This window comes from Podarcis bocagei (assembly GCF_964188305.1).
Source record: "Podarcis bocagei genome assembly, chromosome: 14".
Lineage (NCBI taxonomy): Eukaryota > Metazoa > Chordata > Lepidosauria > Squamata > Lacertidae > Podarcis > Podarcis bocagei.
In genome coordinates this window covers 50,630,125-50,645,894 of record NC_138139.1, presented here as the reverse complement: position 1 = coordinate 50,645,894, position 15,770 = coordinate 50,630,125, and the positions used below count along the sequence as shown (strand labels likewise).

Genomic DNA, 15,770 nt, shown 5'->3' with positions numbered 1-15,770 from the left:
TTTTTGCGGCATAACCTTTTGAACATATATAGCAGACTTGTATAAAGTTTGGGGTCCACCTCTGGCCATTACGGTCTCTTCCAGCGGGCTAGAGGCAGCTCTTTAAGGTCTTTCTGGGGGTGGGGAGGAGAAATACACCTTTCCTTAGCTACCTGATCTTTTTAGCTAGAGGTGCAAAGAACTGAACCTGCAGTTTTCTGCATCCAACATCGTGATACATCGTCAGCTAATCATCGAGATAGACCAATATATCCCGATTTCTGAAATAAGGATGGAGCTATTCTGAGATAAAACAAAGTGTTTCTAGTTTTCAACACCAATCTAGGTGATTTCTTCCTCCCATGCTTTACTGATACCTAGCCAGATACCTAATTATGGGTATCTAATTATGAGCCAGTGTTGTATAGTTATGAGCCAATGTTGTATAGTTCAGGAGTTGGCCGGACTTGAGCCTTGTGGGCTCAAACTAAGTTTTCTTTTGTCCGCTGATGGGATTTAGAAGCCAAATGGTGGTTCAGGAGGTGGAGGCAGTTACCTGCTGCCTTGCATGAGCAAAGACTGGGGTAAACGGCATATAAAAGGTAAAGGACCCCTGACCATTCGGTCCAGTCGTGACTGACTCTGGGATTGCAGCGCTCATCTCGCTTTATTGGCCAGGGAGCCGGCGTACAGCATCCGGGTCATGTGGACAGCATGACTAAGCCACTTCTAGCAAAACCAGAGCAGTGCATGGAAACGCCGTTTACCTTCTGGCCGGAGCGGTACCTATTTATCTATTTGCTCTTTTGACGTGCTTTTGAACTGCTAGGTTGGCAGGAGCAGGGACCGAGCAACGGGAGCTCACCCCGTCATGGGGATTCGAACCGCCGACCTTCTGATCAGCAAGCCCTAGGCTCTGTGGTTTAACCCACAGCGCCACCCACATCCCTGAGGCCATGCTTAGGATGCTGTAAGTCCCAGCTTCAACCCTGGAGAGCAGCTGCTAAATGGACCAGTAGCTTGCTGAGACCAGCAAATATATATTGATATTGATTCAACAATATATAAAAGTTCATATCAGTTAAAAAGCATATTTTTATAATACACTGAAATAAAATAGCTACTTAATCTAAAACAGAACAGAGAGAGGCACAAAGAAGAAAAGAAAAAGACAGAAAGATAGAGAAAGCAAAAGAGAGAGAAAACATTGAAGATTAAAAAACAACAACTTGTGTTTCTCTGTCTTGCAGCAAGATATAGTATTCACTCATTAAGATCCAGCCAGATCGAACCGCTGACCTTCTGATCGGCAAGCCCAAGAGGCTCAGTGGTTTAGACCACAGCGCCACCCGCGTCTGATATGCATATGTACAAATCTACACCTGAGTTGCTTTGGGTGGCGGCTTCCGTCAGCCTTATTGGGGAACCAAATTGGGCCAGTCATGCTCTCTCGGCCCAGCCTTCCTCACAGGGTCGTCATGAAGATAAAGAGTCAAGCAAAGCAAACCTACTAGAAACTAGACATCGAGACACGTCACAGCTACCACAGTAGAGATTGCAAAGGGGCGTCAATGGGAGACACACGCAAGCATATGGCACTACTGGCTACCATCCACTGTAGGTTAAGATCCACTGTGTTTTAGGAATATGAGCTCTTCTTGATGTCCAATGACTAGATTGTGTCGCTGTTTCAACAGCAACAGTGCCACACAGCAGGCCTTTTGACAGGAAGGCCTTGGTTGCTTAGAATCATAGAATCATAGAATCATAGAGTTGGAAGAGACCACAAGGGCCATCGAGTCCAACCCCCTGCCAAGCAGGAAACACCATCAGAGCACTCCTGACATATGGTTGTCAAGCCTCTGCTTAAAGACCTCCAAAGTAGGAGACTCCACCACACTCCTTGGCAGCAAATTCCACTGTCGAACAGCTCTTACTGTCAGGAAGTTCTTCCTAATGTTTAGGTGGAATCTTCTTTCTTGTAGTTGGAGGTGAGGTGAGGGAGCCCCTTTCTCGCTCCTTGGAGGAGTGATGGGGCACACATGTGAGGAATAAGCATTGTTAGGAACGTGCGTAGCACCACCAACAAGCAACAGGCTTTCTCAATATACAAGGAGACAGGTCTCTGCCCCAAGGATCCTTCAGTCTAAAAATAGACCCCCAAAAAGGAAAAGGAAGTGAACGCAAGGTTAAACCAGGGAAGGATAATGCACGTTCCTAAATAATAAGAGAGCAAATGATGAGGTTAAATTGTCCCCTTCTTCCTTGGCAGGGAGATGGCGGAGAGTCTCAGGTTTCACTGATTCCTTGGGTGGATGTGACCCATTTCTCGCAGATGCCTGGGATGTGTCAGGGCAGCTCTCTGACAGCCTCATGTAAACCCGACAGCCGGCTTCCTGCCCTGCCTGTTTCCTATCGCAACTGTTCCAGCCGGCTTTGAGGAGGCCAGACCCAAACAGCCAAGAGGAGTGAAGATGAAGGAATGTGCAGAGTGGCAGGGAGTGGAGTTTCGTTAGTTGCTGGCTCAAAAACTCCAACTTGCGCCGCTGTTTGCATAGGCCTCTTGCTTCAGCAACCCTTCCTTCTAATAGCGAACTCGGGGAGCGGGTGCCGACAGCAGTGGTCGAAATTAGCCAGGCGCCAGGAGCATTTTGCACCTGGATTTCAACCATTTGCGACCAGGTGAAGAGGCCATCTCTCTCCGCCATCTGGAGGTGCATGCCTGGGAATCCTTGAATCTAGACTCTTTTGACACACTAGTACCCTGTCCTGTAGAATTCTATCAGTTATATTTTATCTGCAAAATCAGAATTTCAGGAAACAAAATGCCTTTTCTGTGCAGCCTGGGCAAGAGCAGCTGACAGTGTTATACTGCCGTACCTTGGAGGTCGAATGCCTTGCGAATCAAATGTTTTGGCTCCCGAAAGCCGCAAGCCCGGAAGTGAGTGTTGCGGTATGCGAATGTTCTTTGGAACCCGAACGTCCAACGCGGGTTCCGTGGGTTCTTATTGGTTGCAGGAGCTTCCTGCAGCCAATCGGAAGCCGTGCCTTGGTTTCTGAACGTCTTGGAAGTCAGACGGACTTCCGGAACGTATTCCGTTCAACTTCCAAGGTACGACTGCAGTGAATCGTTGCTGCTTATCTTCACTTACCCCTTCCCAGTGCCCTGCTCACAGTTGTGAAGAATGTTCTTACGTTATGAATGGTCCATGTCACCATTAAGAAAAAGAGATCGGAATAGGCCCATATACACGTGGACTCTCCATGGATCAAGTAACTTTTCGTTTTTTAGTTCTCAGAGTTCTTCACTTAGCTCAATAACTAGCCAGGTGTTTAAATCAATCATAGTCAGTCCATCATTTGAAAAATAAGACTTTAGAGTCGTCTTGCCCCCAAAATGGCAACTGGACATTCCGTTTTGGTGACTGCAACCCTTGTTTACGGAGCCATTTGGCCCCTAGCTTACCGTATTTTTTGCACCATAACACTCACTTTTTTCCTCCTAGAAAGTAAGGGGAAATGTCTGTGCGTGTTATGGAGGGAATGCCTACGGGTGGCATGCCTACGGATTTTCCTCCTCTAAAAACTACGTGCGTGTTATGGTCTGGTGCGTGTTATAGAGCGAAAAATACGGTATATACCGGGGATGTAGGTGGCGCTGTGGGTTAAACAACAGAGCCTAGGACTTGCCGATCAGAAGGTCGGCAGTTCGAATCCCCGCAATCGGGTGAGCTCCCGTTGCTCTGTCCCTGCTCCTGCCAACCTAGCAGTTTAAAAGCACGTCAAAGTGCAAGTAGATAAATAGGTACCACTCTGGCAGGAAGGTAAACGGTGTTTCTGTGCGCTGCTCTGGTTTGCCAGAAGCAGCTTAGTCCTGCTGGCTACATGACCCGGATGCTGTACGCCAGCTTCCTCGGCCAATAAAGCGAGATGAGCGCCGCAACCCCAGTCAGGGGACCTAACTGGACCTAACAGTCAGGGATCCCTTTACCTTTATATACCTGAGTTTCTAACCCTGCTTGGGAATTAACCCATGTGGTTTGGCGAGGGATGTTTTCCTGGCGTCACAGAATTGTAGAGTTGGCAGAGGAAGCAGAAAGGCCATGCAGGAATCTTTCGCCCAAAGTGGAGTTTGAGCCCACAGCTCTTGAGGCCAAGAGTCTCGCGTTGCACCGACGGAGGAGCTGCCTGGTGTCGTTTTTGCAAAGGAGCTGAAGGACGTAGCCTCCTCTGAGCAGGCGCGGAGGGAGTGACAGGTGCGTAAGTGTGCAGAGTTCAGGAGAGGGCGAGGCCGCTTTGAGCCGCAGAGGAGGGAGATTGCAGGCAGGAGGGTGTGTGCCCATGGGGGGGGGTGGATGGGTGTGGATCCCAGGAGCCTCGCGGAGGAAGAAGGTGCATCATCAGCCGAGAGGGAAAGGAGAGAGGGCAGAGGATCCAAAGGAACCTGGAAGCGGAGAGCCATGAACCGAGGAAAAAGTGCTCGTGCCAGGAAGGCGTTTGAGGAGTTGGGAGCAGAAGGCAAGGTCCGTCTGAGCCTCACAGGCCTGCCTGGGCAGGGGATGGGGCGCCGGGGCTTAAATGGTTAACCTAGAGAGGTGTGGTTCAGTAATGTCTGGGGTGAAAGTTTGACCCAGCATGGATACATGGCCAGAAGCAAAGAGGGATCGGTTTGAGGGAGAGCCTTCATTAATTCCCATGTCCTCTCCTCGCTTTGGAGGGGCTGCGCTGAGGAATAATAAATCACACAATATTGGTCAGGGGGTTTCCGGGGTGCTTTGATCGTTTGCTGTGATCCAGTCTGACTCTGCACCCGTGTGTTGTTCTGCAATTCGGAGTTGTTCCCTGTTGTTCTCTTGAAATCAGTACAGATCGTTAGAGGGAAATATAGTTTTGGAACCAGGAGGCAAATCAGTTTAAAGCTGTAGTTTCAAGTTTTAGTTAGGTGGTAGGTTCACACTACCCAAAGTGGCTTAATGGATTAGGAAGGTTTGTTGTTGTGAACTGTCTTGTGATCTACAAATGAAGGGCGCTATACAAATTTTAATATTATTAATAATAAAATAATAATAATAATAAACATTAATAATTAATAATAAATAGGCCCTCAGTCAGTTGGGCAGAGCTCAGTTGGTAGAGCATGAGATAATTGATCTTAGGGTTGTGAGTTCAAGCCCCATGTTGGGTGAAATAGATTTCAGAGGGTTGGACTAGATGGATCCCTTCCAACTCTACAATTCTATGACTTAAAAAAAATTCAAGAATCTAGCGCTCACACAAACAAAAACTCTCCAGGTGCTGTCTTAGATGATATGTTCCTTTAGCAGGAGGGGTGTGTGTGTGCCTTTTTCAAAATGTTGTGGCGAGTTTCCTTCTCCCCCTTATTTCCTCCAGAGCGTCTCGTTTTATCATCAATTCGCATGTCTGTTCAGGTTTATTTGACTTGATTCTCCTATTTCTCTTTTCTGCAAATCTGGGCTGATTAACCAGAGCTGCCTGCCGTCTGATCAAAGAGACCTGCGACTGCAGTTCTCAATTATTTTAATCAATCAAAACTCGTGTGGCCTACAAGTTTTCTTTAATTTGAAGATAGCCTTGGGACCTGTGAGCACAACTGACTATCCTCTGGTTTTAGAACTGCAGTATTCTGAACTGTGTATTTTCTCTGCATCCGTGTTAGTACCTCAGTGCAGGGGTTCAGGGGTCTGGGCTTGGGGAGAGGAGGGACGTGGGTTTCGAATGTGGACCCAGCTACTTTATGTGGGTGGCTTTTATCTTTCAGCCCCACTTCCCTGAAGGGAAAGAATAGGACGGGGTAGGCAACCTTATGAGGAACGGCTAAGGGAGCTGGGCATGTTTAGCCTGGAGAAGAGGAGGTTAAGGGGTGATATGATAGCCATGTTCAAATATATAAAAGGATGTCACATAGAGGAGGGAGAAAGGTTGTTTTCTGCTGCTCCAGAGAAGCGGACACGGAGCAATGGATCCAAACTACAAGAAAGAAGATTCCACCTAAACATTAGGAAGAACTTCCTGACAGTAAGAGCTGTTTGACAGTGGAATTTGCTGCCAAGGAGTGTGGTGGAGTCTCCTACTTTGGAGGTCTTTAAGCAGAGGCTTGACAACCATATGTCAGGAGTGCTCTGATGGTGTTTCCTGCTTGGCAGGGGGTTGGACTCAATGGCCCTTGTGGTCTCTTCCAACTCTATGATTCTATGATTCTATTCTATGATTCTAACCTAAGGCCCATGGGCCACAAGCAACCCACAGGGGTCATTTAACCGGCCCACGAGCTGCCCGCTCGGTGAGTCACTGTGCGCTGCGCTAAACCGGCACAGCGCAGCGCAGGGACTCGCTTCTGCAGTGCCAGAAATCACATCTGCGCATGCTCAGATACAAAAAATCACATCTGCGCAGTTGCAGGCGCAGAAAACCGCGGCCGCGCACCCGCGATCCGGCCCAAGGAGGGATCTCCGCTGGAGTGAACTAGCCCAGGCGAGGTAAACCTTGCCAACCCCTGGAATAGGGTGACCCCCCACCCCACCCTATACCACCCCCCAGATTTTTTGTGAGGGCAGGATAAATATGGGGAAGATGAAGTTAAAAGCTTAAACTGGATTTTTAGCTTACATGGATTTGAACCCTGCGACTTTGCACAGCAGACCAAACAATCCTGCAAATACCTTCGCCCCGATTTGTACGCTTCTGTTTTCGTTCTCTTGGAGATTTCCCCCCAGGCCTTGCCCCATCCCCTTTCCCGCAATGCCCCTCACAGTTCATGAGGCCTAGCAACTTACTTTCTTATAACGCAATCGCTTGGGACTCTGGATGTTGCACACTCCTGCTGTTTGATGGCAACATTCTGGAAGCACAGTTCCTGTTAGACTGTAAAACAAATTAAATGTTGTGGAGTGAAGAGCTGCCGAACCAGATCTGCCTTGCAAATCTGAAGGAGAATTGCGAGTGAGAGGCAAAATATTTTTTTTCTGCCAGTTGGTAGTGAATGACAGTTGCGTATTTGTATGTGTGTTGTGTGTGTGGACTCCCTTGGGATGTGGTGGGCTCTCCTTCATTGGGAGGTTTTGAAGCAGAGATTGGATGGCCTTCTGTCATGGATGCTTCAGTCCAGTATACCTGAAGGAGCGTCTCCACCCCCATCGTTCAGCCAACTGAGGTCCAGCTCCGAGGGCCTTCTGGCAGTTCCCTCATTGCGAGAAGTGAGGTTACAGAGAACCAGGAAGAGGGCCTTCTCGGTGGTGGCACCTGCCCTGTGGAACACCCTCCCACCAGATGTCAAGAAAATAAACAACTACCAGACTTTTAGAAGACATCTGAAGGCAGCCCTGTTTAGGGAAGCTTTTAATGTTTGACGGACTATTGTATTTTAATATTTTGTTGGAAGCCACCCAAGTGGTTGTGGAAACCCAGCCAGACGGGCAGGGTATAAATAAATTATTATTATTACAGTGGTGCCCCGCAAGATGAATGCCTCGCAAGACGGGAAACTCGCTAAACAAATTTCCTATGGGTTTGCTTCGCAAGACGACAATGTCTTGCAAGTTCCTGCTGGGTTTCCCGCCCCCTTTTTTCTAAGCCACTAAGACGCTTATCAGCTGATCCAATCAGCAGATAAGCCACTAAAAGCCGCTAATAGTGCTAATAGCGCTAATCCGCTAATCCTTCAATGGGCTTGCTTCACAAGACGAAAAAACCGCTAGACGAAGAGAATCACAGAACGGATTCTTTTCGTCTTGTGAGGCACCACTGTATTATTATTATTATTACTACTACTACTACTACTACTACTACTATTATTATTATATGAGATCCCTGCATGGCAGGGGGTTGGATGGATGACCCTCAAGGTCCCTTGTGATCTTGTGGTGTGAATGTGGCCTAGTGGTGAGGAACCTCTGATCCGTGGGCTGAATGTGGCCCTCCAGGACCCTCTGCCTGGCCCTCTCCAGGCCACACCTGCTTCTTGGCCACACCCTCCTCACATATTTTTGCCATGCTGGACTGTGTCCTCGAACTTCTGATACTGCCTCTTCCTCACCTGGGTGGAGGTCAGAGGGGAAAGTTTGTGTGTGCGTGTGTGTACAAATGAGTCAACTGTACAAAGGTAGAATTTGCATTCATGGCTCCAACCACTCCTGCTGCTGTCATGTGCTTCCTGGAAGGAAATGTGTCCCTGGCACTGAAAAGGGTTCCTCATCCATGCGCATTTAAGGCCGATTCGCACATGCTTGCTCCATCCGTGTGTGTTTGGTGTACAGAGTGGGGCTTTGCAATCCCAGGGCCACAGACAGATCTCTTCCTTCCCTTCACAACACCTCAAGACACACCGGTCGTTCATAGAATCATAGAATCATAGAGTTGGAAGAGACCACAAGGGCCATCGAGTCCAGCCCCCTGCCAAGCAGGAAACACCATCAGAGCACTCCTGACATAGGGTTGTCAAGCCTCTGCTTAAAGACCTCCAAAGTAGGAGACTCCACCACACTCCTTGGCAGCAAATTCCACTGTCGAACAGCTCTTACTGTCAGGAAGTTCTTCCTAATGTTCAGGTGGAATCTTCTTTCTTGTAGTTTGGCTCCATTGCTCTGTGTCCGCTTCTCTGGAGCAGCAGAAAACAACCTTTCTCCCTCCTCTATGTGACATCCTTTTATATATTTGAACATGGCTATCATATCACCCCTTAACCTCCTCTTCTCCAGGCTAAACATGCCCAGCTCCCTTAGCCGTTCCTCATAAGGCATCGTTTCCAGGCCTTTGACCATTTTGGTTGCCCTCCTCTGGACACGTTCCAGTTTGTCAGTGTCCTTCTTGAACTGTGGTGCCCAGAACTGGACACAGTACTCCAGGTGAGGTCTGACCAGAGCAGAATACAGTGGCACTATTACTTCCCTTGATCTAGATGCTATACTCCTATTGATGCAGCCCAGAATTGCATTGGCTCAATTTAGTCAGTCCACACATTCATTTAAGACAGGGGTGCCCAAGCTTTTTTCAAAGAGGGCCAGATTTGATGGAGTGAACATGTGTGAGGGCCGACCAAAGACCAAAGTTATTGAGCTTTTTTTAGGATTTTACCATAGGACATATATTGTCATGGGGATTAAATCAACCAGCAGGCCGGATTAGGCCCCCGAAACAGATTTAGGACGTGCCTGATTTAAGAAATGCAGCGATGTCTGTGGATGTGTGAATCGGGCCCGGAGTGTGTTGGATCAGGGGAAAGATGAGCATTGTATATTTCGAAAGAAAGATGGAGCAGGTTTTATTTACCAACATTTCTTTCAAGGCCCTCTTATGGCTGTCAAATGTGCCTTTACCCTATTTCCCACAAGTGAGACCTGCAACAAAATGTTGCAGCGTGGAGTATTTCTTTGCAAGGTGCCAGCCAGCCAGGCTCTTTCAGGAGACTCCATTTCATTTGTGCGCTCCCATTTTCAGCACCGCCTCCCAACAGTCGTTTTGGGTGTTCACTTAGCTTGAGCAATCCTTATCAGACTGTTTATTGGAGGGAGGGTTCCCCCTTACATTTCCCTCCCCTGTCACAATATTTTTTTTGCCTTTTTGGGGGAAACTTCAGTGTTTCCTATCAGCCCTCAGCCAACCATGTGATGCTAGGAGGGTTAAGAAATATGTTTTTAAAATTGCCCGTGATTTTCTTGTTTTATACATTTAGGGTGCAAACACTTTCCCCATGTATCTATATATGGAGAGACAGATTGTGTGCGTGTGCATATTTTTTTAATGTTGTGAAATCTTCTACTTGCACAGCAGGTATGTTGAGGTGTTGCTAAATCCTCTCTGAAGTTCACGTTTGCTTTTAATAAATAAAAAATCCAGATTTTATTTTGATGGTTCACAGTTCCGAAAAGAAAGTATCCTGGTTATTTTTCTTCTTGGTTTCAGATTTCCAAATCTTAAAAGACTGCAAGCGTTTATGACGTCTTCCTTGAGTTTCTGGTTTCTGTTTATTAATGTGGAATTATTTTAGGCTTCCTTTGCAGGCTCACTTTAGTATGGGGAGGAAAACTGCGTGCCATGGGGATTGTTGAAAGGGAAAAGGAGAATGAACTTAGTCCTTGTACCTCGAGAACATAAGAACATAAAAAGAGGCTTCTGAGTCAGGCCAGTGCCCATCTAGGCAGCATTCTGTTCTCACAGTGGCCAAGGGGAAACCTACAGTCAGGATTCGAACACAAGAGCAACTTTCCTGTGGTTTCCAGCAACTGATATCCGGGAGCGTTCCTGCCTCTGGCCACGGGCACAGAGCATAGCCATCAATAGCCCTCTCCTCCATGAATTTGTCCAATCCTCTTTCAAAGCCATCCGAGTTAGTGGCCATCACTGCTTCCAGTGGCAGTGAGTTCCAAAGTTTAGCTCTGCCCTGGGTGAAGGAGGACTTTATTTTACCTGTTCTGCATCTTCCAGTGTTCAGCTTCATTAGACGTCCACAAGTGTTTCCCAAACTTGGGTCCCCCGTCTGCTTTTTTGACTACGATTCCCATCATCCTTGACCACTGGTCTTGCTCCCTAGGGATGATGGGAGTTGTAGTCCAAAGCAGCAGGAGACCCAAGTTTGGGAAACACTGTAGACTGAGCAATCTACACACTTCCTCCTGGCCATCTATAATTTTATAAACTCATTTTTCTAGACTAACTCCTTTTCTCTAAACTAGCAAGTCCCAAAAGTTGCAGCCTTTCCTCATGGGAGAGTCGTTCCATTCTCTCGATCATTTTGGTGTCACGTTATCTGAACCTTTTCCCAACTTTACAGTATCCCTTTTGGGGTGAAGCGACCAGAACCCCACACTGTAATTCCAAAGGAGATCCAAAGGCCACACCTGAGATCCTTTTAATGGGAGATTCCGCCAGCCACTGAACTTGGGGTCCTCTGCCTGCAAATCCCATGCCCTGGCAATGAGCCATGGACCATATATAGAGTTTTGCGGTGGTTTCTTCTGCCCTGCAAATAGCCAGGGCTCTGTGCCAGCTCCCATAGCGGGCCGTTGCTGTCATTTGCGTCACTGAGTACAATGCCCCCCAGTTGTACCTTTCTTAGAAAACAAACAAGGCTGATTATTTATTATTGTTGTTTCCACTTCTTTTCCAGGCCAAGCCCATTTATGGTGGATGGCTTTTGCTGGCGCCGGAAGGCACTGATTTTGACAATCCCGTGCACCGCTCTCGGGTAAGGATGGGGGTCCCTCTGCTGAGTCGGGGGGGGCGTTTAAAGATAGTCACAGCCCAGGTGGCCTGGTGCCGGGTGAACTGAGTGCAGCAGGAGTGAAGGAGAAGTGTAGGATAGGACCTTAGCCACAGAATTCAGTTCTCCCCTAGCAAAAACAAAACCCACAGCCAAGTTTCTAGTCCTTATGACTGCTCCAATGTTTGAAAAACAAGAAATCTCAGAGGTAGCGGAATAAGATTTCCAGGAGTCACGGGGCAAAATGTCAGGGTAGCGAAAACTGGAATATATTATGCAAAATGAGGAGGGAGGAGAGTATGCAAATCTGCTCGGTTTTGCCTAAATTAAACAGGGAATGTGGTGCAGTTTTGCTTGGGTGCAGAGTTATAGTGGCTTAAAGGTAAAGGGACCCCTGACAATTGGGTCCAGTCGTGGACGACTCTGGAGTTGCACACTCATCTCGCTCTATAGGCCGAGGGAGCCGGCGTTTGTCTGCAGACAGCTTCCGGGTCATGTGGCCATCATGACTAAGCCACTTCTGGCGAACCAGAGCAGCGCACGGAAACGCCGTTTACCTTCCCACCGGAGTGGTACCTATTTATCTACTTGCACTTTGAGGTGCTTTCGAACTGCTAGGTGGGCAGGAGCAGGGACCGAGCAATGGGCGCTCACCCCATCACGGGGATTCGAACCGCCAATCTTCTGACCGGCAAGCCCTAGACTCTGTGGTTTAACCCACAGTGCCACCCGCGTCCCTTAGGTGCAGTTAAAAAGAAAAGGAAAAATTAAGAGCATTGACAACTTCCCTGTCTTGTATTTCCCAACAAAAGTCTTGGTTGTCCCTCACTTCCTCTGAGTTTTCAGAGCTGTCAGGGATGGCAAGGACTGTCATTCGAGGCTAGGTGGGAGGAATTCAAGCTGCCCCCTCGAGGCCTGCGCAGGGAACTGAATGGGGAGTGGGTGGCAAATCAGTCTCTTTCTTCGCACAAGGATTGGGAGACACTTAAGAAGTGGTGAAAGAGATTCTCACTGCATTTTGAGTGTTTGCAGGGTGCACCTTCCTTCTCGGGGAAGGACCAGGTCAGCGATCGCCACAAATAGCGGCTGACTCCTCCGGCCGACCCACATTTGTGAATCTGTGGGTGGAGGGCAGAGTGCCTCTCCTCCAAGCATCACTTCCCTCTCTGCTGGTAACCGAGACATCTGGATTAAGCCCTGACTAAGCCGGCATGAGCCTTTCTCTTTGCACCTGGCTTCTAAGGCGATATCCGCACCACACATTTAAAGCAGTATGATGCCACTTTAAACAGTGATCATTCCCCCCTCCCCAAGAATCTGGTAGTTTGTGAAGGCTGCTGAAAGTTGACCCTCGTTCCCCTCGCGGCACTACAGTTCCCAGAGGGGTTATCAGCTAGACTGGTCACCAGCTAGACTGGTGGCTGGGGGTGCCTGTCAAGACCACATAACACCGGTCTTGAAAGACCTACATTGGCTCCCAGTACGTTTCTGAGCACAATTCAAAGTTTTGGTGCTGACCTTGAAAGCCCTAAATGGCCTCGGTCCAGCATACTTGAAGGAGCGTCTCCGTTCCCATCGTTCTGCCCAGACACTAAGGTCCAGCGCCAAGGGCCTTCTGGCAGTTCCCTCATTGCGAGAAGCAAAGCTACAGGGAACCTGGCAGAGGGCCTTCTCAGTAGTGGCACCCACCCCGTGGAACGCCTTCCCATCAGATGTCAAGGAGACAAACAACTACCTGACATTTTAGAAGACATCTGAAGGCAGCCCTGTTCAGGGAAGTTTTTAATGTGTGACATTTTGATGTATGTTTTGATCTTTGTTGGAAACCTCCCAGAGTGGCTGGGGAAACCCAGCCAGATGGGCAGGGTACAAATAAATTATTATTATTATTACTATTTATTATTATTATCCTCTCTTCCTGTGGAACTCTGGGAATTGTGGCTCTGCGAGGGGAAGAGGGCAGGTGCGCTCCTGACAGAGATGCGAGGGGGAGGGGGATCCCTCTCAGTCCAAAGTTTCATGTGTTCCCTTTTCACATCTCCTTTTCCTCTCTCCTAGAAATGGCAGCGCCGGTTCTTCATCCTCTACGAGCACGGCCTCCTGCGTTACGCCCTGGACGAGATGGTGAGTGGCCCTTGGCGGGTAAAGCGAAAGCTGTCATGTTCTTATGCCTCTCCTCCTTTAGTGGGTTTGCTGTGGGCCGTCACCCCAAGACACTTGGGGCAGCTTTGGGAGGCAAATTTGAGTCAGCCGCGGGTTTTGCCGTTTTCCGCACAGCCATGGTGCAGTGGCGTAGCGTGGGTTGTCAGCACCCGGGGCAAGGCAAGTAATTTGCGCCCCCTAACCTGCCGCCGCTGCCAGCTTCTTCTTGCTGCTGCCTGGGCTGGGATGGTGTGGTTCTCTCCCGCGCTCAGCGCTGCGCTGGGCGGCCGCTGCACTGTCCCTCCCCCAGATAGTCCTTCGCTCTCTCTCCGCACCGCACGCCTGGCACCCACCCCCTCCACAGTGGGCGGCGACCCAGCGGCTCGGATCGGATTCGCACAGCCAGCACTGCAGTGAGAGAGAGTGAGTGAGCCAGGTAGGGGCAGAGAGCTGAGAGTGCGAGCAGCGCCCCCCCCAGATGTTGCGCCCGGTGCGGCCGTGCCCCCCTGCACCCCCCACGCTACGCAACTGCCACGGTGTGTTCTGGGTTGCGCGTGCTCCCAATTCTCCTTCGTGGAGGTGCCGCGCTCGGGATATGGACAGGCCTCCCTGGTCGTTCCGCACGTTGTGAGCTGGATCCGTCCCTCTCTCCCCCCACTTACTTCTTCCATAACTGTTGTGGGCGGCTGTTGAGAGGAGAGCCTTTTGACTCTGGGTGACGCCTTCATATCCCAAAGTGGCTTGACAGGTCTCTGTTCTTTTTTAGCTTTGTTTTCTTTAAGTAGTGGGTGCAGCCGGCCACATGTGGCGTTGGGGTTGTGTTTCCTGCTCTCCTTTAGGGATTTGGTGTTTATTCTGCCGTTCTGGGAGTGTCTGGGCAGAGCTAGACAGCATACTGTACTCTGCCTCGTAAGCCTGGGCTTAATTTAAACGGTTGAGTCACACAGTGGTCACTCGGTCTTCTGCTACCCCAGGTGGCTGCTTACAATTTACGCCTCCGCAAGTGGCTGTGTTTGGGGTCACAACCCCCACCAGCCCCAGCCAGTTGCTCATAACATAATACAGTGGTACCTTGGTACTCAAACAACTTGGAACTCAAACCCTGCAAACTCGGAAGTAAGTGCTCCGGTTTGCAAACTTTTTTCGCAAGCCGAACGTGCTCCGTTTTGAGTGCCACGCTTCTGTTTTGAGTGTTACACTGAGGTCCGTCTGTTTTTGCTATTTATTTTGCGTTGTTGTTTTTGCGGCTTTTTGTTTTGTTTTTGTGACTGTGCAGAACCCAGTTCAGCTACTGATTGACTGATTGTGTGACTGCAGTCCATTGTTTATTGCTTTCATTTTATGGATCAGTGGTCTCGTTAGATAGTAAAATTCGTATTGAATGGCTGTTTTAGGGGTTGTTTTTAAAAGTCTGGAATGGATTAATCCATTTTGCATTACTTTCTATGGGAAAGTGCACCTTGGTTTTAGAATGCTTTAGTTTTGGAGCAGACTTCTGGAACGGATTAAGTTTGAGAACCAAGGTACCGCTGTATAGCAAAGCATGGATAACTCGGTGGGTTGGAGCGTGATGCTGAAAAAGCCGGGGTTGCAGGTTTGATCCTGGTATGAGACAGCTGAATTTTCCTGCATTGCAAGGGACTGGACTAGACGATTCTCAGGGTTCCTTCCAACTCTATGATTCTATGATCATATTTGCTCATCTGCATGCCCATGAAATGTGACGGCATCACATCACATGCCGATGGGAGTTGTAGCCCAAAACAGCTGAGCCGCCATTTATTTAAAGCACTAGGAGGCCATCAAGGCTTCCCCCAAAGCATTCTGGGAGCTGTAGTTTGTTAAGGTTACAGGGAAGCGGGGAGAGGGCCTTGTCGGTGGTGGCACCCGTCCTTTGGAACTCCCTCCCCTAAGATGTCAAGGAGATAAGTAACTGTACAACCTTTAGAATATCTCTGAAGGCAGGCCTGTAGAGGGAAGTTATGAATGTTTTTGTTATGTTTCTGTATCTGCTAGAAGCCTCCCCAAGTGGCTTGGGCAACCCAGTCAGATGGGTGGGCTACAAATAATAAAATAGGGCTACCATACATCCAGATTTTCCTGGACATTACCGGGATTTCAAAGGTGGAATTGATGTCTGGGGTAAATTCTAGTCAATTGAAAAATTGTGTGGGGGGGTTGTCATTTTTTTGGGGGGGGAAGCTCAATAACTCAGGGGTTTGTATGTAAAAAAAAAGCTTAGCTATTTGGGGGTCTTCCTAAAAAAAATGCTCAACAACTTTCAGGGTGTCCTGGCTTTTACTTTCTGAAGTATGGCAATCTTAAATAAAATAATAATAATAATAATAATAATAATAATAATAATAATAATAATAATAATAATAGTTGTTGTTGTCATTAGTGCTGAGAGTTTATAGGAGGCCTCTATTCACCT

The 15,770-nt window shown here is 48.5% G+C and overlaps 1 protein-coding gene across 5 annotated transcripts in view; it reads left to right on the top strand.

The window, feature by feature from the left end:
* Nucleotides 1–15,770, top strand: part of MPRIP (myosin phosphatase Rho interacting protein) — a 159,636-nt gene that overhangs the window by 17,014 nt on the left and 126,852 nt on the right. For 4 of the 5 annotated variants that reach the window (XM_081169328.1, XM_081169327.1, XM_081169332.1 and 1 more), the window contains exons 2-3: nucleotides 11,102–11,179; nucleotides 13,253–13,318. In XM_081169328.1, coding sequence (XP_081025454.1) covers nucleotides 11,102–11,179; nucleotides 13,253–13,318 — 144 coding nt within the window. Of the gene's footprint in view, nucleotides 1–4,315; nucleotides 4,503–11,101; nucleotides 11,180–13,252; nucleotides 13,319–15,770 lie in introns of those variants that run through there. The other variant, XM_081169330.1, reaches the window with a different exon arrangement.